At 41.4% G+C, this 23,849-nt stretch overlaps 3 protein-coding genes across 6 annotated transcripts in view; 1 reads left to right on the top strand and 2 right to left on the bottom strand.

Annotated features, from left to right (window-relative positions):
- Positions 1-8,849: 8,849 nt before the first annotated feature.
- LOC134289492 (signal recognition particle subunit SRP72-like) overlaps positions 8,850-23,849 on the bottom strand; it is a 107,362-nt gene continuing 92,362 nt past the window's right edge. The window contains exons 1-4 of one of the 2 annotated variants that reach the window (XM_062855370.1): positions 14,521-14,769; positions 10,680-10,929; positions 9,126-10,616; positions 8,850-9,066 (exon numbers count right to left, since the gene is read on the bottom strand). In XM_062855370.1, the coding sequence (XP_062711354.1) occupies positions 8,931-9,066; positions 9,126-10,616; positions 10,680-10,929; positions 14,521-14,629 (1,986 nt within the window). In that variant the 5' untranslated portion in view covers positions 14,630-14,769 and the 3' untranslated portion in view covers positions 8,850-8,930. Of the gene's footprint in view, positions 9,067-9,125; positions 10,617-10,679; positions 10,930-14,520; positions 14,770-23,849 lie in introns of those variants that run through there. The other variant, XM_062855371.1, reaches the window with a different exon arrangement.
- On the top strand, positions 14,914-15,529 carry LOC134289495 (coiled-coil domain-containing protein 115-like). Its single transcript, XM_062855374.1, has one exon. The coding sequence runs from the start codon at positions 14,975-14,977 to the stop codon at positions 15,443-15,445; it is 471 nt and encodes a 156-aa protein (XP_062711358.1). The 5' UTR covers positions 14,914-14,974; the 3' UTR covers positions 15,446-15,529.
- On the bottom strand, positions 16,193-21,718 carry LOC134291714 (uncharacterized protein K02A2.6-like). 3 transcript variants are annotated; one of them, XM_062859832.1, is made up of 3 exons: positions 21,056-21,718; positions 17,039-21,002; positions 16,193-16,978 (listed from the first exon to the last, which is right to left on the bottom strand). In XM_062859832.1, exons 2-3 carry the CDS (start codon positions 19,227-19,229, stop codon positions 16,770-16,772), a joined length of 2,400 nt encoding a protein of 799 aa, XP_062715816.1. In that variant the 5' UTR covers positions 19,230-21,002; positions 21,056-21,718; the 3' UTR covers positions 16,193-16,769. The 3 variants fall into 3 exon arrangements, with proteins under 3 accessions (XP_062715816.1, XP_062715815.1, XP_062715817.1); XM_062859831.1 differs by having other exon boundaries at positions 17,039-21,457; positions 21,524-21,718; XM_062859833.1 differs by having other exon boundaries at positions 16,210-16,978.

The raw sequence follows: 23,849 nt of genomic DNA, 5'->3' as shown, positions 1-23,849 counted from the left end.
TACTGTTTGTGTTAATCTCCACACAGTATGTCTCCTTTACCACTTACTGTTACTGTACCACGAACAGGTGTTTCTCTGTTGAAAATTTGAAACTCAAAGCATCCGACCATAAAGAACGGTCTATGAAGACCATATCAAGTTGTAACAATTTGTCATATTTATTGTGCAGAAATTATCGAACAATATAGTACTAAAAACTCAAGAGGCATGGTGGCAATGCAGTGTGACCTTTTCTCAAACGGTTTGCGATTTCATTTGCGCAACACTCTTACACATGTGCATTTCACTGTTTGCATTTCAACAGTTTGTCAAATAGTAGCTTTTATTAGTATCTGTACCGATCGAACTTTTCAGTTTGCATATAGAAAAAAAAAACAAAATCTTTCGCCCGCGAGTTGAGTGAACAACAAACCAAAAACTTGGAGCGATTTGGATGGAACAAGGGTAAGTTTTGCACGACTTATAAATTAAATTTTTGTGCTATATCTCATCGGATACTAATTGATTTGCAGGATGCCGAAACTTCAATTCAATCCCAGGAACCTGATCCGGCCTGACTGTGCGAGGGGTCCCGCAAAAGAGAGCAGCGAAAGATTCGCCCTGCTGGGGCGGAAATTCAATGCTCCTTGCAATTAAAAATGCACTCTCAACACAGTAATTTCCAGATGTTCGATTAATCGCCGTAGGTTTTAACAAGCCCAGCATAAGGGCGTTGGATTTGTTTAATAAAAAATATCCAATGAACGCACAAAAGCTTTTATTTTTTAATAGTTCAAATGTAGCCGAACCATATATTATAAGCTTGAAATACAATGGAAGACCATAAATCAATAGTAACACATACGGTATTCGTTTTTCTTCTAGATTTATTGTTAAACTGTTCTATAACCATCTGTTATGCAGTGAATTGTCTGAAAAACTGGATAATATATTGACCATATCCTTTACTGTATTGCGAAAAATTTGTTCGAGAAAACGAGCGATTTTTTATGGTAACCTATCTTAACCGCCTATTCCACATACTGTTTTTTGGCGGATTACCGTTTGTCAAACAGGCAAATCTGTACATGGAATGGTTAGCTTACTGTTATCTCCGATAGTCTGAGAAATGGTTAAATGATAATTGCTAATGGTCATATACAGTATGAGAAACGTTGCATTTACAGTTTGTGGTTATGCGGGAGGTGTCCTAAGGACTGCATATCCAAGAGATATGGTGGGCTAGGTATGTAGAGTGCGATGAGAGGAATACGAATGTAGGTCAACCCGGAAAGACGCAGTCCAGATTACCGTAAATCAGTGGATGAGTTCAACACTATTCTTTCTCTTCTTCTCTCATGTGAAATGGCCTTGTACAACAACCGAATTAAATGCGATTAATCTTTGACATTTTTAACATAAGGACTGGACACTGAAAAGACTTCTGATATAAGTTCGTCTTCGCTTTTTAACCTAACTTATAGTTGAATCGAACTTGACAGTTTTCTCATGAGTTGTTATCACAGAGAACAGACATCCAAGTCCAGTTCCGAAACTGTGTAAGGAATTTAACGGTCATTTGAAATCGGCAACACAAGTGGCAATACCGTGGCGCTGCAGTCGACATTATATGGTTTATCTAATGTAAAACAATACAACATAACAAAAGAGAACCATTCCCAAAACCATGATTAAATTTATAACCTGTAGTGAAAATACAATTAAAAACAATATATTTACGGTACATTTTATTGTTTGAAACCATACGTGTACCATACTATGTACGGTATATTAAAGCCCCCGTATCAGTATTTCAAATAATTCATTTACAATAAAATGTATGGTTTTGTAAAAAAATATATATGGAGAAAAATATTTTTTTATATTGTTACGATACTTAACAACCCGTATAGTATATTGTAAAAATCTTATTTACAATTCACGATACAGTTGTCTACATTACATCTTATTGTTTTTGTATTTTTTATTTTTACAGTGGTGTTTATTGTAGCAATATGGTTCTAAATAGTACTGTTACAATACCACATTTGGTTTTTCTACTGTATTTTTTATTCGGGTAATGTGCACCACACATGGAGTTCGAATTAATTACATTTGCATTTCAATTTGTAAATACACAAATGTCATATTATGCTGAACATAAATTTCGTGTTGTGGGGCATATGGATTTCATGTTATGCTACTAATGTAATCCTTCAGACAGTAATTACTCTGTTTAGTGCCCATATTTCACGCGAGCTCATAGTTCTACCATCACGATTTAAGTTTTGAATTCTAAATTATGTGTTCAGGTTAAATTACTTTACAGATCTTTTGCTATTCAAAATAAAATCGTGATGGCAAAAAGGAGCTCGCGCAAAATATGAGCACTTCACACATAGGCGAATGCTTTGTATTGATTGAAACTCGATAATTGCAATTGAAGAATTTATTTATTGATATTCGTTCTTATACGTTCTACATATTACTTACTTAGATTTTCCCACTAGACCTCGAGCTAGACCCGGTCCTGGGCCAATAGCTTCCAGTACCCCGGACAATAAATGATCATCCTTAACCGGAAAAAGCCATCTCATGCGCAACCTGCCGCGAAGCCGCCACCTCTCCCTGGTTCTTTACTGAAGAAGCTCTTTGCTTTTCGTTCTTCCGGCGACGTGACCAGTCTGATTACGGAGGCCGGCGTTTTACCTGGTTCCGGAAATCTTAAAAAGTATTTGCTGCTACAAGACGCCATTTCACTTCACGCCTCGCGAGTAACCAACATAAATATTGGAGCACTTATTTTAAACGTTATGCCTGCAAAAAACGTTTCATATTAGCTATATATTTCTCCATATAAGTTGTAGAAGCTTTTTAATTTTGTAGAAATGTTTTGTACTTACTGTAAAAACGAGGAAAAGGCGCTGCTCAGCTGAATTCTCGACCAGTTGGTGAGCCATGATGAAAAACCGTTGAAGTTTGACGGTTTTTACATGCGTCATGTGTCACCAGCTATGGAATGCATCTGGAAAATCCAGTAGCGCAAATTCAATAGAAAAATTGCTTCATTTTCATTCATATTACACACGAGATTAAAATGTCTTGACTGTTGGATTCAGTTAAAGATAGTGCTATTTGAACCCCAAGTGCAACAAATAAAATATTGAACTGAATTACATTTGATTTGGTAATGTAAGCTTTGCTGCGAGATCCATGTTATGAATCAGATTATTATAACGTGTAGGATACACGTAATGCATTGGAAAAACATATCAGACTAACGTGGATGCTTTTGACTCAGGTCACCAGCCAAAACACATTAATCGATCGTGTAGATTTTTTCAGTGAATCTTCATCACTGTTTATCCCCAGTTGGCTATCAATGTAGGTACGTGCTCGCTCAATCAATCCGTAGTTTGGAAGCATTTTCCCAACGAATTTTAGGTCTGACATATACATTTATTTGTTCAACATCATTAAGACAAGACATAATCAACAATAGTACCATAGACTGATAGTACGCCACAATACTCGGTTTGTGGCTGCCGCTCTCCATCCTCGGTCGCGCCCAATGCTCGCCAGGTCACGCTCCACCTGGTCGGCTTGATAACTTCCCACGAATTCATTCGTTTTAGGACAGACGACGGAAGATAATCTGGAATAGCACTTTGTAGGCAGCATTCAAAATAGTGATCGCCCTTGTCGCCACGTCGATGGTTTGGTCAAAGTCTCATTTATCTATTGTAAGCACAATATATTCGACGCTCACTCTTCACTTGATTATAGTAATGGCAAGAGAAGTGCCACACAAATATTCCTATTATAATGATTTATAATAATAAGGAACAAAATAATTGTAAAAATAACGTTTGATGAATCGCGTTGGTCACAAATTCATGTAGACCGGTGTAAATTCCAATGTGCAAAAATCAATCTGAATCGATTGGAAACGAGCCAACGTTCCACCAAACGTTATCACCATTATGCTTTGATCGCGTAGCGTTATGGAAGGGACTGTTTTGGATAAACACATGATCCAGCGCGGAACAAACCGCGCGTAGTAAACGATTAGTCCAGAGCACATATTTATAAACAAATCATTTGCTTTCCACTTCCCTGATGCTACCGTCTACCCCCGTTGGTTTGACCGCATCTAATTTGAACACTTTTTAATTTGACCCCCTCTAATCTGCACATCGTTCAAACTAAAAATGGTTCAAACGTCATGCTGCTCATGGAACGGGGTGAAACGGAACGCAGAATCAAAACAAAACAGCAAAAAGGGTTACTATCAGTGTGTTTTTCGATGCCTACAGGGTTACTAGAAGTTCAAATTAAAAATGCACCCCGTTGGTTTGCATGAGGTGTCGTTCAAACCAACGGGGGTAGACGGTACTACGGTTATGCTTGGCAATGGAACTCTAGCGCAAGATCAATGTCAATGTCAATTATTAAGCGTATTATACGCAGATCGCATACATTCAGAACATTATAGGGAATGAATAATCAAGTTGTATTGAATGAAAACGTTTTCATATTCAGGATCAATCATGATCTTTACTACGCGTTTTCATATTCAGGTTCATTCATGATCCATATGATGCAAGAATTCTAGATGTGTGGTAGTACAGAAATTAGATCGATTCATGTAGGCATCTCCGGTAATACGCATGCGTGAGATGAATTATGCGATCGGATTTGATATTGCGCACTCAGATAAAGACTTGCCACTTATACATAAGCACTATGATTAAGCAATATTGTGAAACCCTATTAAACCAGACAAGCACCGCTAGGATTACAATTGTATGCAACTATCCATGCTCACCACTAAGAGTTATTCCAGGAAAACTCTAATCTATTGCAGAGGCTTAATTGCTGAAAAGATTCTCAACTCGGCTAAATTAATTGTAAGCAAGATTTGCTTGGAAGGTTTATAGCAAGATTATATGTATGCAAGTTAGAATCTCGATCGATCATGGCAAATTAATGATGTGAAAAGGATGAGCATACTTTCTGGACGGCACATATACAAATGGAATAGTTTTCCACAGGATCAGGAAAAAACATGTTAAAAAGAGGGTGCGAAAATGTCTGGACAGGTCTGGACGAGGGTATATAAGGGGACCCCGTTTCATGAATAAAGCATTCGCGGTAGATTCTAGTACGAGTCAAGTCAGACTATTTGTTTTGAAATATCCGAAACCACCTAATTCTCTTCGGGTAACCAGTCCCTTTTGGAGGAGAATTTTGTTTTAGAACTAGCCACAGAGTGGATCTCTTCGGGTAACCAGTCCCTTTTGAAAGAGAAGTTCAACCTTAATCCTCTTCGGGTAACCAGTCCCTTTTGGAGGAGGATTAACCCATCAGGGAACAATCTGTGAAGCTCTTCGGGTAGCCAGTCCCTTTTGGAGGAGGCCACTGACCTTGATGGTTATTGTCGTGAGAGTTTTTGAGGTACGGAAATTCTGTATCTGCTCGACGGCAATAAAGAGGAAATCCTTCGCTTCCTCTAGGTTGAACACTCCCTCACAGTTTGGTATTTAAAACTCCAAACAATTTCCTTCTTCAATTATTTCTTCGTTTTTTGATGGAGATCGCACATCTAAAACCGCTAGTTTACAAGCCGGTCTTTTTGTTTCCCCATCAAGTGTTTTTACGACGGCTGATCTAACTTTACCGTCTTTTGCAAGGTGAATCTCCTTTACCATTCCTTTCTTCCAATTACCCTTGCGATCTTCATCCATTATCATAACTATATCTCCCACTTGTAAGGGTGGAATTTCTTCATTCCATTTTGATCTTTTTCCCAATGATGGTAAATATTCCTTTATCCATCGATCCCATAGCAATTTTGAATAATGTTGTATCTTTTTCCACTGCTGTCTAGTGGCTTCTGCTTTGGATACGTCATTCAACGACGGCTCCGAATTTCCTGAATATCCGATCAAAAAGTGATTTGGTGTTAGAGGTTCATCGTCTTCTGATTCCAGATAGCCCTGAAGTTCTCACATTCCAAATGGTTGCCTTTCTTGTGAATAGGGCAGATTACCCCTTCCTTCCACTCCTCCGGTAGCTGTTCGGTTCCCCAGATCCTGACTATCAGCCGATGCAGACAGGTGGCCAACTTTTCTGGGCCCATCTTGATGAGTCCAGCTGCGATGCCATCCTTACCAGCTGCTTTGTTGGTTTTTAGCTGGTGAATGATATCCTTAACCCTTTCTTTCCCACAAGGTTTTTTGACATTTAAAAATAGATAAAATGGTTTCTAAACCAGTGGCGTCTCGTAACCTCACTTTTTACCTGTTCAACGACCCTAAAAGTTGCATTTGCGGAGAATTCAGGATCCGAATCAAATTGAAAATGGACGGAAACGATTATTCTCGTCAATTTCTACAAATTACATGCCAATTTATTGCGAAAAATCAAGAATTTGCATTCGTTGAACAGGTAGAGTTGAGGTTAGGGAATCGCCACTGTTCTAAACAAATCACCAGAACAAAAGATGTATAGTTTTACTCCAAAATATCGTTAGAAATGAAAATTTGATTTTCGGGGTGGATCACCTGTGATCCATTGGGAAGATGGATGCACTGAAGACACATATATACAAATTTTATGTTTTTTTGTACATTGTTTTTTTTTCCTCAAAACTATATAGGTATTTGTAAATCGTCCATTACACCTTTAATTTATCTCGAGATTCTAATCTAGCTCTTCTGTAAAACTTAATGAAGCTTGTCGGACTTCTTAAAGTTATCATAAGTTGTCATTCGGACATGGTTCGCTTCGAATCTATGGATTCTCTTCGCGTACCATATACCCTCCTGGATTCATCTGCGACTTATTGCCGGCGATAAATAGATAACATTATATTAAATAATAAGGGGATTCACTAAACAGCGTAAACTGATTAAACTGGTTAAACGTCGCGATCACCAAGGCAATCTTTGATTATTTCATTGGAAATTTCATGAAACATTTCAAATAATCAGATAATCATGGCTTACGCAGTTGTTTAATCTGTTTAGTGAATACCCCTAATGACATTTTTACATGAAACACTATTAACAATGGCAAATTTCTTGGATGTAAACAAACATGCTAACAACGAACAAGTTAGATCAGGAAGGATAAAAATGTCGTTATGTTCCCAATGGATCACTGATGATCCATATGTTTGTTCATTAAATTAGTGTTTTATCGTCAACTTGTTTGTGAAACGATATTTTATTGTGCTAATATACATACTATAGGGCATGCTAGAATTTTTTTCCGTTGAAAATAATGTTCAGGTTTCAAAATATTGAATTTTCAAATATTGTTTGAATTAAAATAGAAAAAATACTGACTTTTGCTAAATCATTAAGCTCTAGAACAAAAACGAGCAGAGAAATTTTGACCAAACTTTGCATAATAGTTCATTCAACATATACAAACATCTGATGAAAAAATAGAAATGATCTAACTTATCCTGAATTTGTATGAACAGTGCAAAGTAGTAGATCACCTGTGCTACCATGGGAAAGAAAGGGTTAAGTTTCATCAGCGTGGGAGTTGGTTGATTTCCGTCCTCCGATGCACTGGCGTCGTCGTTTCCTCCGTTACCGTGGGCTCCCGTGCCTACGTTCTCCACGCCGTTCAGGTGCTGATCGAAGTGCTGCTTCCACCTTTCGATAACCTCACGTCCGTCCGTCGAGAGGCCTCCATCTTTATCCCTGCATTTTTCGGCATGCGACCCGAAGCCGTTGCGGGATGCGTTGAGCCTCTGGTAGAACTTACGTGTTTCTTGGGAACGGCACAGCAGTTCCATTTCTTCGCACTCCGCTTCATTCAGGCGGCGCTTTTTCTCTCGAAAGAGGCGAGTCTGCTGTTTCCGCTTCTGTTTGTAACGTTCCACGTTCGTCGGGTCCCTTGCTAGAGGATTACCACCCGCGCTGCATTCTTCTCCTCCAAAACCGTTCTGCACTCTTCGTCGAACCATTCGTTCCGTCGAATTCGTTCCACGTACTCGATGGTGCTCTCGGCTGCGTTGTTGATCGCTGCTTCTACTGTTCTCACGCAGTCCTCTAAAGGAGGCACATCGAGCTCGCCCTCGTCTGGAAACGCGGCCCCGAGATGTTGCGCGTATGCTGAGGCGACATCCGGTTTTAGTTCCTCTAGATTGTACCGTAGCGGTCGCCGGTACCGTACATTGTTGATGACGGAGAGTTTTGGGCGCAGTTTGACCATCATTAGGTAGTGGTTGGAGTTGATGTTAGCGTTACAATAGGTCCTGACGTCGATGATGTTGGAGAAGTGCCGTACGTCAATCAGAACGTGGTCGATTTCCGTCTGGTGTGATAATCTCCAGGTGTAACGATAAGGGAGGCTGTGTTGGAAAAAGGTGCTACGTATGGCCAAATTTTTGGAGGCGGCGAAATCAATGAGTCGTAGGCCGTTTCGCTCGTCTGCTAGTGGGCGCTGAACTTTCCAATCGTTGGTCTGAATTCTTCCTAATGGCCTACCTGAGCGTTTTGATCTCCTATGATGATCTTGACGTCGTGGCTTAGGCAGCAGTCGTAACTCGTTTTCGAGTTGCGCTTAAAATGCGTCCTTGTCATCATCAGTGCTTTCAGTTTCCACCATGGATTCTGTCCAACACACTTCCTGCAGTGCTACGATGCCGAACCCACGGTCCTTCAGTAGATCGGCGAGTATGCGGGTGCTCCTAAAGAAGTTGAGAGATCGGCAGTTCTACGAACCGAGTTTCCAATCGCAAGTCCTTCTGGTTTAACTCAATTTAATTTCCATTACAAAAACTTCTATGAGTAAAATATTCGATATCCGCAACGCAAAGGATTGTCACCAAAATTAAGATCCGACTCATATTTCTGATGCAACATTTTATTCCAAACACAGTTCACCTCTAGAACATACTCACGTAAATGCATTATGAAAACAGCGCCAACTTAATGCTTGCCCTTCTTTTTCTTGTGCTGGCTCTTTCTCGGCAGCTGCCTGGGGGCAGGTCCGGAAGCAGGCATCTCATGCGCAGCCGGTGTGGCTGGAGACTGCTTGGTCTGATTGTAGGCCTTGCTCATGTCACTGTAAAAAAATAGATGTTAATTTTAAAAGATAGTCCCATTTATTGTCAAAAATCTTACTATTGGTCCGCCTGTCCAGAGGCCGTTCCCTGACTGCCCTTGATGATCTCCTTCACGCGGCGATCGCGCTTCTTGCGATATCCGGAACGTTCATAGCGTGGCAGCCACCGTTCCGGGTCCGGAACCGCGCTGGCGTCGTAGTTCTTCGGTAGTTTGCCCTTGCGTTTGCGGACGGTTTTCTTCTTCTGTTTGGCGATCTCGCTGCTCGGCGTACTCGGTGATTGGTCCGTTTTGCCCGAAGCGGGCATCTTCTTTTTGACTGCCTTGGCAATCATCATCCAGTTAGTGGCTTCCAAAGCATCGATTTCCGACGTCGTGGTAAGCGTTTCAAGAGCGGGGAGTTTCTTGCTAGCTTCCTGAGCCTTTTTCGGATTGAATTGGGCGTAAGCGATAACTAGCTGGGCAAGGATCTTCATATCAGAAGGATTGGTCTTCAGGAGCTCTTCCAAACTCTTGGCAGCGGTTTCGGATTCGCCACCACGCAAATGGAAGCTAGCAGCTTGACGCCACATGTCGGTGAGGTCACCGCCAGCGGTAGACTTGTTCTTTTTGTACCAATCGACGGCATTCTTTAGGATAGCGGAAGCAGCATTCTTGTTGTCAAGACCCAAATAGAGAGTAACTAAAGCGGATACTACTCCCGGACGATACTTGGATTCGCCAAGGCTCTCTAGGATTTCTACGGCGGCCTTTCTATTACCAGCAAGCAACTGAAGGTGAACAATAGCAAACTTCACCTCTAGCTCTTGCTTCGGTTGCTTTTTGGAATAGGTTTCCAACAGCTCAATGGCATCCTTATACTTCTTGTCTCGTGCCAGCTGACTGACACGGATTAGCAACGATTGGAATTCTAAATCTGGATAAGAATTACCCAAACGACTGGCCAACATGTGACAATCGGATTGATTGGTGAAGAAAGCCAACAAACAATTGTTGAATGCAATTACTTTTTTCTGCTTAGAAGTTAGCTTATGTTCTGCCTGTTCCGAAGTGGCTGCCTTCATCTTCTTCTTCGAGTCGAACACATTCTGATCTTTGTTAGTGACCACCAAATTGTTACTGGCCACAGCCGTCAAGGCCTGATCATTAGTTTTGTGTTTCAACGCATCGGCGTAGATAACGGAAGCTTCCTTGGACTTACCTTGCATCTGCAGACAATAAGCCAACTGTACCTTGATGATTGCCAATTCATCCATGATGTCCTCCTCGGTGGCACCATCTTCTTCGAGGAATTCCCGGCAAAGCTTCTCGCTAGTACGAAGCTTCTTCTCGGCCTCCGGGAATTGTTGCTTTCCTGCCAGGGCACATGCTGCGTTGTACGTAAGCTCGTACGTATCCTCACGCAGCACAGGTAGCTCCTTCTTGGAACCGTCCACACAAAGATTGGCAACTACGGCGCTCAGATTGGTAGTTCGTTCATCGTCGTAGTCATCGCTGGTGTTCTTGATGATGTCCTTGTATAGCTCGTAGCATTCCTCGTGCCTTTCCAAACTGAAACCGAAACATTAGGTATATCAGAAAAAAAAAACAAGAAACAAAACCCAAGTGTCCTACCGATAGAGAATCTGTGCCATCAGTTCCTTCAGGTTCGGTGGCAACTGCTTGATGCCGCTGTTCTGGATCGTTTTCAAAGCGGCCTCCGGCTGGTTCAGCCGGTACTCGCAGTACGCCCGCTCGAAGGTGCAATCATACGGGGGCTGCATACGGTCCAGAAACTTGATCACCTCTTCGAACTTGGACAGCTGAATCAGACAAACGAGCTTGCACTGGAGTGCCTTCTGCTCGTTTTGGTCCAAGGCCAGAACTGAAAGGCAAGGTAAAGATTACACCCCGAGGGGGTTAAATTTAGTAATTTTCATTCATAGAACACGTCAAAAAAAAATTTTTACGAGATATTTTTATTCAAAAATTAATCTAGAATTCTTTAAACATTTCGTACCAAAACTCCTTTAGGAGTCTATCCAAGGATTCTTTCATTAAATAATTCGTCCAGCAATCACTGCAGGCATGGATTGCTTCAGACTTTTTCCCGACATTCCTACAAAACAATCTTACAGGAGTTCGTTAAAAAAGTTTCCGGGATTCCTCAGGGATTTCTTCAGGAATTCCTTCTGTGATTTTTTCAGGAACAACTCCAGAGGTTATTTTGAAAATTCCTCCAAGGATTAATCCAGGATTTCCTCCAGGAGGTTTTTTTTTATTTTCTCAAGAATTCCTGCTGGGATTGCTTCCGGAATTCCTCCTGTGGTTTCTTCAGGAACTCCTTCAGGTGTTACTCATTTTCATCTAAGAATTCCTTTCGTCCAGAAATTGCTCTAGGAATTCCTCCAGGAATTTCTTTAAGAATTTCTTCAGAAATTTTTCCAGGGATTCCTCCCAAAATTCCTCTAAAGATTCTTCTATAAATTGTTCCTGGAATTCACCATGGAATTTTAACAGGGATTCCTTCCGAGATTTCTCCAGAGATTCCTCCAGGAATTTTTCCAGAAGTTCCTCGAGGCATTCCTCCAGTATTTCCTCCAGAGATTCTTCAGGGATTCCTCCATTATATCCTCCAGATATAATAGAATTCCTCCAGGAATTCCTACAAAAATGCCTCTAGGGATTCTTTCAGGAAGTCCACTAATAATGCCTTCAAGAATTCTTCCAAGAATTGCTCCGAAAAATACTCCAGGTATTCTTTCAAAAACTCCTTCATGGATCTCTCCAGGAATTCCTTCTGGAATTCTTACAGAAGCTTATCCAAAATGTCCTGCAGGGGTTCCTCCAGGCATTCCTGCAAGTATTCCTCTAGGATTTCCTTCAGGAATTCCTTCAGTATTTTTTTTTTCAGGGATTGCTCCGGGAATTCTTACAAGCATGGTTTAGATGGTGTTCTAGTGATTATTTAAGGAATTCCACTCGTGATCATGATTCAGGGGTTCCATCAAAAATTTCGGAAATCCTGCCATCATCTTTTCCATAGATGCATCCACGATTACCTGAAGATTTTTCTAAATGTGGGCTTCGTGGCCGTGCGGTTAACGGCGTCAGTCGTTTAGGCGTTTTGTGAGTGCCACGGAGTGAGGGTTCGATTCCCGCTCCAGTCGGAGGAAACTTTTCGTCAAACGAAAAATTCTTCATTGGTCCACTGGGTGTTCCGTATTGTCCGTTGCCTAATGTTAGTGATTGTTCAGTCTGTGCAACCTCTGGTTGAAGACGGTGTAGTGTCTTTTTTTTTAAATTACTTCGAGGATTTCTAGAGGAATTCCTCCAGCGATTTGTATAGGAATACTTTAAGATAATGTTAATGGAATGCATACAGGAGCCAGGAAATTCTCCAAGAAATCATCCAGGAATTCTTTTACAATTATCACCCAGAAAGCTTTTGCAGAGGAATTCATTCAAAAATTCGTCCTGCGATTCTTTCAGGAATATATCCTGAGATTCTGTTTTCCTCCAAGAATTCAGCCAAGAAGTTATCCAATGATTTTTTCAAGAACTCCTACAGAGATTCCTCTGGGAGTTTTTCCAACGATGTTTTGAGAGTGTTCCTCTAGAAAGTTCGTAGAAAGTAAATGTTTCTTCCAAAAAATGACAAGGGACTCCTACAGAAATTCCTCTGGGAATACTTCAAGGGTTTTCTCCAACGATTATTCTAGGAGTTATCCTAGGATTTCTTCAAAAACATAACCAGGGGTCTCCTTCCTTGTTTGGTGTAAGGATTTCTCCAGAAGTTTCTCTTGGAATTTCTCAAAAACGTTGCCTAAATCTTTTCCAAGGATTCCTTCAGGAATCCCTCTATCAGTTTCTTCGAGGATTTTATCAGAAATTCTTGCAATTAGTCCACGAGGGGTTCTTTCAAGCTACACGCATATCACAGAAGAGTTACTTTGAACAAATAAGTGCTTACAAGCTAGAAGCGCTTTCAGAACTTTAGGGAATCCTGGAAGAGTTCGAACATTTTTTTTTCGAAATTCTCCCAGTGTTTCCTTCCTTCTCTAGGAAAATTCCTTCAGACTCTTTATTTTTAAATACATTCAACACACTTAATGATTTTCGTTGATTCTTGGCAATTGTTCTTGCTTTTTACCGAGATTGGCACCGCCGAGCACTCAGCAAACTTGTTTTTCAACGAGATCTCAGCAATCGTGTTGTTTGTTCAGGAAATATTTTGCCGAAATTCAGTCAACAAACGTATTTTTTTGTCAAGATTCAGTTTGAATATTTACTGAGCCACGGCGGTGCCGGCGATTGCTGAGCTCATCGTAGTGTGCAAGGATTCGTCCAAGAATACCTTCAGGTATTCCAACAAAATCCACTAATTGCGAGTTCTTCGGAAATACTGCAGGACATTCTTGAAGAATTTCTCTAAGGATTCCCTTCAGAAATTCTTACCGGGATACCTCGAGGGTTTCTTCCAGTGATACTTTTACGAGAACGCCATCAAGAATCCTTCCAATGATCCTTCACGAAATACGCCAGTTGATATTTCTATAGTACTATGCTCTGCGTTGAGCATGTGCATTACTTACTAAAATAACTCCAGTTAGTCATGGAAGACATAACGATAATTTCAAAAAATCATCCGACGAATTTCGATAAAAAAAAAATGCTCAATCTTCCAGAATTTGGCCATCGTTACTAGCATCACGGTGATTTGTGTAGAACATGCGAGCTTTTTTCAACGCATTGCACAAAATACCACAGCGTGACTGCTGAAGAGTTAGATAATGTTTTTAGAATACATTGTTATTATCAAGGTTGCGACCATTCATTTGCAAAGATTTACATTCATTTGCTATTATCTCGGTTCAGAAGCATGCTATCGAAAAACAATGTATGGATGAATTTAGCCTTGTTGTTTTATCTGAAAGTTTGCCGAATAACATTGGGGTCGCAAACGTATACCAAAGTCGTGAGCGAGCTGTGAAGGCAACTCTCCACGCGGTGAATATAAATTTCATTCATGCTGTGGAAAGTTTTCTTCACAGCTCGCTCACGACTTTGGAATGCGTGTGCGACCCCAATGTTATTCGGCAAACTTTCAGATAAAACTACAAGGTTAAATTCATCCATACATTGTTTTTCGATAGCATGCTTCTGAACTGAGTTACTAGCAAATGAATGGTTGCAACCTTGGTTATTATATTCAATTTCATCGTGTTGCGTTTAGTAAAAAAGCTAGTATGTATAAATTTGCCAAGGGTGCTCGCCCTCCCCCCTCTGATCGAAAAGCTGGCTACGTACTTGGATTACACGCCATTTTTTTACTCGGGTTGACAATTAAATCTATGATGGGGCATACAACACCATACTACGGTACGCGCAACATTCAAACCGGCGTGACCTCAGAAACGATGCAACGCAACGCCCAGCTATGCAACACTGTATGTCACGTCGCGCCTATACTCACTTTTGTTGGCCGACTTCAGGGCTTTCTCATACTCCCCATTGGAACCTTGCTTGTTCAACTCGCTGTAAAGCTGCCGGATGGTCGCTTCCCGGTTTTCATTCTTGGACATGGCGAAGGCCGGTCACTGCTCCCACTGATTCACAGCAAAATTCGCGGAAAACTCACGGAAAATCACCTAAAATCCAAATCACTCGCGTCGTGCGTGCAGACTCACTTTTCCTCTGCGTCTCGTGTGTTGACAGTTTCGACTGACAACTTGGCACTGGATTTAGAAACTGGCCTATAAAATCCGAATCTATAAATTTCAATGTTCGAAAAATGAAATCGATGTCAAAATCATGACAGCGAGAAACGTCAAAATCACATGATGATTGTTTTGATTGCAATCAATTGGAAATTTTCATCATCGGAGAAGTAAAAATTCAACTTCCGAACAAGAAAATTCCGTCTAAACATGCCGAAATCCCGCGATGAAGTGTGCCAACTGATGGACAAACTGCTGCTCCACTCGCTGGAGCTCATGGAGCAGGAAGTGAGACTGAAAACCACAATCGAAGCCGTCACGAACGATGGTCAACTGGACTTGGCGCACACCCGGTTCACCAAGGGGGCGCACTCGGTTTCGGCGGTGCAGCTTCCGACCGAGGACTACCGGGATTTTAGTGCATTGAACTCGTTGACCGAGAATCGGGACGAGCTGGGACAGGTCCAGTTGTCGCTGGACAACCACCCGGTGGATAAGGAAACGGGTCACATCGATCCGATCAGGTGGTTCGGGATTCTGATTCCGGCGACGTTGCAGAGCGCGCGGACCAAGTTCGGGCGGGCACTGGAGTACGTGGTTGAGTGCGGCAACGTGCAGATTCAGCTGAGGAATGTTCTGCTGAACTACGGCGCGCTGAAGCGACTGAAGGCGGAGTTGTGATAATGCTGAGAATGCTGAATATATCTTATAAATATGTAACGTATTATTTAATCGTTTAGTTTAAATAAAATTGATAAAATTTTGTTTTATATTGTTTCAAATAAATGTAAGTCTTTCAGTGCTTCGCTGCACACTCCTCCTCAATATATACGACCGGTTGAGAGGCACTGCAGAACAATCTTCTTCGTGACCCACAAATTCTGTACGAATCACTCATCGGGTTCTGGTGTTTGAAGCATCTGTTCATCCCCTCCGATCGTACGAATGCTAAACACCTCGGGTTGTCCTCCATCACTACTGTTGGTTGATCTTGGTGATCGCTGAAGTCTAGAAATAACTGTCGCAGCACAGAACAGATGTGTATCTCCGAACAAATTTGAAGTTTCGAGGTGGAAGTCGTAAAATTTTCACTTGGAGAACTAGATTGGAATAAATTTCCTTAGAGAAATAAAAAATCATCAAAGCGTGCCTCGCTCCCGTCCTACTCTCGCTCTAGCTCTCGCTGTACAAAAAAGCTTGTTTTCCACCACCAGGTTCGCTAGTGTCCAGCAATCAAACGAGCGGCTCTTTTCGTGATGAAGATTCACCCCCGTGGTCGCAGCCACAGCGCTTCTTGGTACATTTCACTGAGCGCGACGCATTTCGCTTCAATGGACGAAAGCGTTACTGAAGATAAGATTGAATTTGGATTCGATTTGGATTGGATTTGACTTGGAATGAATTTGGGTATTGATTTGGATTGGATTTGGAGATTGGATTTGGATAAGATTTGGATTGGATTTGGATTGCATTTGAATTTCATATGGATTATATTTGGATTGGATTTAGATTGGATTTGGATTGGATTTGGATTGGATTTGGATTAGATTTGGATTGGATTTGGATAGGATTTGGATAGGATTTGGATAGGATTTGGATTGGATTTGGATTGGATTTGGATTGGATTTGGATTAGATTTGGATTGGATTTGGATTGGATTTGGATTGAATTTGGATTGGATTTGGATTGGATTTGGATTTGATTTGGATTGGATTTTGATTGGATTTTGATTGGATTTGGATTGGATTTGGATTGGATTTGGATTGGATTTGGATTGGATTTGGATTGGATTTGGATTGGATTTGGATAGGATTTGGATAGGATTTGGATAGGATTTGGATTGAATTTTGTGGTATTTCAGATTGTGAATTAACAAACACGTTCGAGTCGTTCTCCAATCGTATATATTCTGTTTACTCGATTTCCCACAGATACAGTACAGACGAATCACTACCAGATAATATCACCACATTTCCCCTTCTTTAAACAGAGATATTCCACGTAATTAGTAATCTAAAATGCAATCATCAAAACGTTTGGGTTTCCTGATTTCACGCTGTGACCTATTCCGATGATCGGGCTTCTCCTGATCTATGGGGACCTCTTCGGATGGTGGATCCTCAACTTCTGGAATCGTCACATGCATATTCCCAGAACTCGTTGGATTTGCCTCATTAAGCGATTCTGCATTTGTTTCTTCATCGTCGTTTTGACCTGTGAATAGAATATATTATAAAAATAATAAAAAGGTAATAATACCGATAGTCATTATACCACTGTTCCCAAACACTACTTTTTTTAGATGACTGGAGTTCCTGTCGTAAGACTTTCCAGTTTCGTTATTCTGCACTGTAACACGAGAACCCTGCTTTGCGGCCACTGTCATCACCTTTGGGTTGAACGTAGGTGTTAACTTGTTCCCTGGAAGGACGTTCTTCATGTACACTTCATCCCCAACATTCAGCTCAGATGGTTTAGCTCTGCGTCGTAGATCTTCGGTAACTTTACCCCTTTCCTTCTGCTGTAAATCACGGTCTCTATACTCTGTTGGCGGCGCTTCAGTACTCAAATCTCTCAAAGTCGGTAATTTAGTGCGGATGTTTCTTCCGAACATCAATTCTGCTGGAGTTGTTCCAGTTGTGCTGTGTGGAGTCGAATAATACATCGACAAGTAAGTAAGAAGCTCTCGCTTCCAATCACGATTCAAAACCTGACTAATTTTTAGTCGTTTCATCAAAGAGCGGTTTTGGCGTTCCACAAGGCCATTCTCTTGGGGCCAGTACGGCGTGGTTTTGTTCAGAATAATTCCTCTATTGCGGCAGTATCGTTCAAACTCCACACTTACAAACTGTCGTCCGTTATCCAGGGTTATTGTTCGAGGAAAACCTAGCCTTACAAAAATCTTCTCAAGCCGTTCAGATGTCTCTTTGGCTGTAATTTTCTGCAGTATCTCTACTTCTTTATATCGACTATAATAGTCAATAATTACAAGAAGATAATCTCCAGAGGGCAATGGACCAAGGAAGTCTATAGCAATGTCGATCCACGGAGCCTCTGGCAGTTTGCGCCTTTCCATGGGTTCTGGTCTATCGGGTTGACCGACTAGACGGCAACCTTCACAACTATCTACTATGCGGGCAATAGACTCATCCATTCCAGGCCACCAATACGATAGACGCAATCGTTGTTGCATTTTGGTTCGACCTGGGTGTCCCTCATGAGCCAGTTGTAGCATCCTCTGTCTCATGCTTGCAGGTACAATCAATCTGGAACCTCTTACTACCAATTCTCCTACTTTGCCGAGCTCGTTCCGAAACGCGTGATAAGCTTTGACAGTGCTTGAGGTATAGTTCCATACTCCTCGATCAAGATATTCTCGCAATTCCCGAAGTTCAGGATCCTCACTAGAAGCTTTTTCCAGCTCACCGATATCCACTGCTTCCAACTCAAGTACATTACGTACATAAACATCACAATCTGGATCAAACGGTTCCAGTACTTGTGATTGAGCAAGTCTTGATAGAGAATCAGCTATGTTTGCTTTCCCTTTACGGTAAACCACCTCGTAGCTGAACGCTTGTAAACGCAGAACCCACCGTTCTACCCTTAAACAGGGTGACGAATCCGGTGAAAAGATTGCTTCCAAAGGTTTATGATCAGTTTCCAATTCAAACTTAATTCCGACCAGATAAATTTGAAACCGCTCAACCGCCCAAACTAAAGCTAAAGCCTCTTTCTCCGTCTGGGCATAACGCTGCTCCGTTTCGGTCAAACTTTTGCTAGCGTACGATATGACCCTTGGCATTCCTTCGAAAAATTGCAGAAACACTGCTCCCAGTCCAACTGGGGAAGCATCTGCGACAACTCTAGTTTTGAGTCCAGGATCAAAGTGCGAAAGTCGATCGATATGACTTATTGCTTTTAGTAGTTTATCGAAAGCTTTTTGTTCTTCCAGATTCCATTTAAAAACAGCTTTGTTCTTCGTAAGTTCTCTAAGAGGGAATGATATTGTAGCAAGGTCTGGGATAAATGCACCAACGTAGTTGACGAGACCCAAGAAACTTCTGACCTCCTCACAGGTAGCTGGTGCACGGAAACTTTGAAGAGCCTCTATTTTACTTGTAGAAGGAGTCATACCGTCTTTATCAAATTTGTGTCCCAGGAAGTCGATTGCAGTTAGTTTGAATGCACATTTGTCTTGATTCAACAAAATTCCATAATCTCGCAGCCTACCCAAAACCTTGCGGAGTTCCTCATCATGCTCCCGCTCAGTTCTGCCTACTACGATTATGTCATCAATGAAATTGATGGTATGGTCACAATCCGACAGAATTTGTTCAATGGTCTTTTGAAATACCTCGGGTGCACAAGATATTCCAAAAACGAGTCTCTTGTAACGGAAGAGACCTTGAGTAATGAAACAAAACACCCAATTAAAACATTGTATATTCGAAGCAAAAGTCATTCATTTGTTAGTTAAACTTACCTTTGTGAGTGATGAAGGTTGTCAGAGGTTTGCTCTCGTCATCTAACTCCAATTGGTGGAAGGCATCCTTGATGTCAAGCCTGGAGAAGTAAACCGCCCCATTGAGCTTCCATCGAACATCTTCGATTGTCGGAAGTGGATGCGTCTCGCGAAGAACTGCTTTATTGACTTGCCTCATATCGATGCACAGACGTATATCACCGCTGTCCTTGATAACCACGACCATCGGTGACACCCATCGACTAGGCTCAGAGACCTTCTCAATGATGTCTTTAGCCAGTAACTCCTTAAGCTTGTCGTCCACACGCTCCAACGTAGCAAAGGGAAATCTCCGAAATCGTTGAACAACTGGCTGGACGGATTTGTCAACCGGGATATGTATTTTCACACCACGAACACTAGGAAACGGTCGAATGCTGCCAACGTTCTGTAGAGATTGTTGACTAGGAAGACCGACAACCAAAACTCCCAACTGCTGCGCCGTGTGTTTGCCGAGCAAAGGCTGAGGCCCATCTCTCACTACATAGAAACGTGCGTTTGTTTTTAGTTCCTTATTTCCATCGTTAATGATGACCTCTGCGTCGAACATTTCTAACACCTCCAGGCAATCTCTCTGTGCGTACGCTTTGAACTTCTTGTCCGACTGGTTTCCCCTTGCCAATGTCTCCACCCCGTTATTCAGCATCATTTCCCAAGTTCTGTCATCAACAATGTTCGAATGAACACCGGAATCTATCTGCATTTCGATGATAACGCCTCCCACTTTAACCCATACCAGCTCTTCTGAATCAATCGCCGAAGATACCATTTCGACAAGTTCGATATTTACTTCTTCTTCCTCATCAGCTATCGCGTGCAACCGCCGAGGGGGAAAGGAAGTACCTGTTCGCCGTTGTTTCCCGAATGCTGTTGCACTAGGCTGAAATGTTTGACTGTAATTCCTTTTGATAGCAGACTTCGTCGGTGGCTGATTACTAGAACCTGTTGAGCTTCCAGGTTGACCCATACGGCTGAAACAAACTGCCCGGAAATGTCCCACCTTTCCACAGTTGCCACACGTTTTATTCCAAGCAGCGCAGTTTTGTCCTGGTCCGTGATTTTTCCCACAGAATTTGCAATATGCTTTCACTCGTTGCACCGACTCCGTATTTTTACTCACCGCTGGCAATATCGCTTGACCGCTGATCTGTTCGCTAGCAGAACGGGATGTCTCGAAAGCGTTCACCTGTTTAACAACTTCGTCTATTGTCAAATCCGTCGCCTGTAGTAGTTTTTCACGGAGAGAAGCTGGGACAAACTGGAGCATTTTGTCAATCACAGCTATGGAAGAGCTGTCAGTGGAAGTTTTCCCAAAATTGCACTTCGAGGCGTGTGTTTGCGTCCTCATCAAAAACTTTGTCAAGCTCTCACCGGGTTCCGGCTTCATAGCCCAGAAAACGTAACGTTCATGAGCTTCGTGTCGCTGTGGAGCAAAATAGCTGTCCAGTTTCTCTATGGCAATGGCATAACAATCGTTATCTTCCTTCGCTTCAACATCTGCTCCCGGAATATTGAAGAAAATATCCTGCAGTTCAAAACCACCGTGAGCCAAAAGCGAATCCTTCTTTTCAGCAGCATCTTCGACCTTTGCAGCCCGGAGAAAAATTTCAAAACCGCGTTTCCAGGTCATCCACTTTTGCCTGCGATCCGTAAGCGGCACATCTGCGCAGGAAAAAGGCGGCAAACTTGCGAACATTCGAGATTTGTCCATCCCTAAATAACAATCTGTTCAGTGTATCGTAAAGCAAAAGAAAAACATTATTTACCTGATGTTTCGAACGTCCAACTAATATCGAAAAAACAATTAACTTCGCAGAGCCTGGTGTCGAGAAAACAATCTTCGCCCCAATCTCAGTATCAAAACAAAACACGATAGCAAGTATCAATCACCACTTTCACGTCGTGGTAGCCAACGTCGCTGTCAAGTCGCGGTAGCAGCCGCGCTGTCCCGCCGCGGTAGCAATCATTCACCACTTCCCCGCCGTGGTAGCCAATGCCGCTGTCAAATCGCGGTAGCAATCACACCACTGTCTAGACGTGGTAGCCAAAGCCTGCTTTCTCGTCGCGGAAGCAATCGATCACCACTATCCTGCGTGGCAGCTCTTCTCTTCTCTCTCACACTACCTCAATACTCGACGACAGCAGAAAATGTCGTCCCCGACTCAATGCTATAGTCAAAATGAAACACTCATTCATTACAACAAACCGCCTCTTTTTCAGAAAAATCAACTTACCTGCGACAAGCTGCCAAGTCACACGTCGTAACCAATCGGTTCCAGGCAAAAATATCCCACTCTCGTTGCCAATTTGTGGTATTTCAGATTGTGAATTAACAAACACGTTCGAGTCGTTCTCCAATCGTATATATTCTGTTTACTCGATTTCCCACAGATACAGTACAGACGAATCACTACCAGATAATATCACCACAAATTTGGATTGGATTTGGATTGGATTTGGATTGGATTTGGATTGGATTTGGATTGGATTTGGATTGGATTTGGATTGGATTTGGATTGGATTTGGATTGGATTTGGATTGGATTTGGGTTGGATTTGGATTGGATTTGGATTGGATTTGGATTGGATTTGGATTAGATTTGGATTGGATTTGGATTGGATTTGGATTGGATTTGGATTGGATTTGTATTAGATTTGGATTGGATTTGGATTGGATTTGGATAGGATTTGGATAGGATTTGGATTGGATTTGGATTGGATTTGGATTGGATTTGGATTGGATTTGGATTGGATTTGGATTGGATTTGGATTGGATTTGGATTGGATTTGTATTAGATTTGGATTGGATTTGGATTGGATTTGGATAGGATTTGGATAGGATTTGGATAGGATTTGGATTGGATTTGGATTGGATTTGTATTGGATTTGGATTGGATTTGGATTGGATTTGGATTGGATTTGGATTGGATTTGGATTGGATTTGGATTGGATTTGGATTGGATTTGGATTGGATTTGGATTGGATTTGTATTGGATTTGGATTGGATTTGGATTGGATTTGGATTGGATTTGGATTGGATTTGGATTGGATTTGGATTGGATTTGGATTGGATTTGGATTGGATTTGGATTGGATTTGGATTGGATTTGGATTGGATTTGGATTGGATTTGGATTGGATTTGGATTGGATTTGGATTGGATTTGGATTGGATTTGGATTGGATTTGGATTGGATTTGGATTGGATTTGGATTGGATTTGGATTGGATTTGGATTGGATTTGGATTGGATTTGGATTGGATTTGGATTGGATTTGGATTGGATTTGGATTGGATTTGGATTGGATTTGGATTGGATTTGGATTGGATTTGGATTGGATTTGGATTGGATTTGGATTGGATTTGGATTGGATTTGAATTGGATTTGGATTGGATTTGGATTGGATTTGGATTGGATTTGGATTGGATTTGGATTGGATTTGGATTGGATTTGGATTGGATTTGGATTGGATTTGGATTGGATTTGGATTGGATTTGGATTGGATTTGGATTGGATTTGTATTAGATTTGGATTGGATTTGGATAGGATTTGGATTGAATTTGGATTGGATTTGGATTGGATTTGGATTTGGATTGGATTTGGATTGAATTTGGATTGGATTTGGATTGGATTTGGATTGGATTTGGATTGGATTTGGATTGGATTTGGATTGGATTTGGATTGGATTTGGATTGGATTTGGATTTGGATTTGGATTTGGATTGGATTTGGATTGGATTTGGATTGGATTTGGATTGGATTTGGATTGGATTTGGATTGGATTTGGATTGGATTTGGATTGGATTTGGATTGGATTTGGATTGGATTTGGATTGGATTTGGATTGGATTTGGATTGGATTTGGATTGGATTTGGATTGGATTTGGATTGGATTTGGATTGGATTTGGATTGGATTTGGATTGGATTTGGATTGGATTTGGATTGGATTTGGATTGGATTTGGATTGGATTTGGATTGGATTTGGATTGGATTTGGATTGGATTTGGATTGGATTTGGATTGGATTTGGATTGGATTTGGATTGGATTTGGATTGGATTTGGATTGGATTTGGATTGGATTTGGATTGGATTTGGATTGGATTTGGATTGGATTTGGATTGGATTTGGATTGGATTTGGATTGGATTTGGATTGGATTTGGATTGGATTTGGATTGGATTTGGATTGGATTTGGATTGGATTTGGATTGGAATTGGATTGAATTTGGATTGGATTTGTATTGGATTGGATTTGGATTGGATTTGAATTGGATTTGGATTGGATTTGGCTTTGGATTGGATTAGAAATGGATTTGGATTGGATTTAAATATGGATTTGAATTTTGATTGGATTTGGATAGAATTTGGATAAGGCAATCCATGGCGACATATCGCGATGGGGGTGACAGCTAAAATTGTAAACACAGTGTACGTGCAGCTTACCAAATTTTCGTGGAGTGTTCTCGGTGCTTAACAAATTCCTTTGTGTTCAACTGTCACCCCGACCGACGAGTGTCAAAAATACATGGTAAACAAAGAAAATCAGCTGATCGCATCTGTCTCATGG

Source organism: Aedes albopictus, chromosome 3 (assembly GCF_035046485.1).
Source record: "Aedes albopictus strain Foshan chromosome 3, AalbF5, whole genome shotgun sequence".
NCBI lineage: Eukaryota > Metazoa > Arthropoda > Insecta > Diptera > Culicidae > Aedes > Aedes albopictus.
Note: the sequence above shows the minus strand (reverse complement) of the source record. Positions and strands in the feature narration are given on the sequence as shown.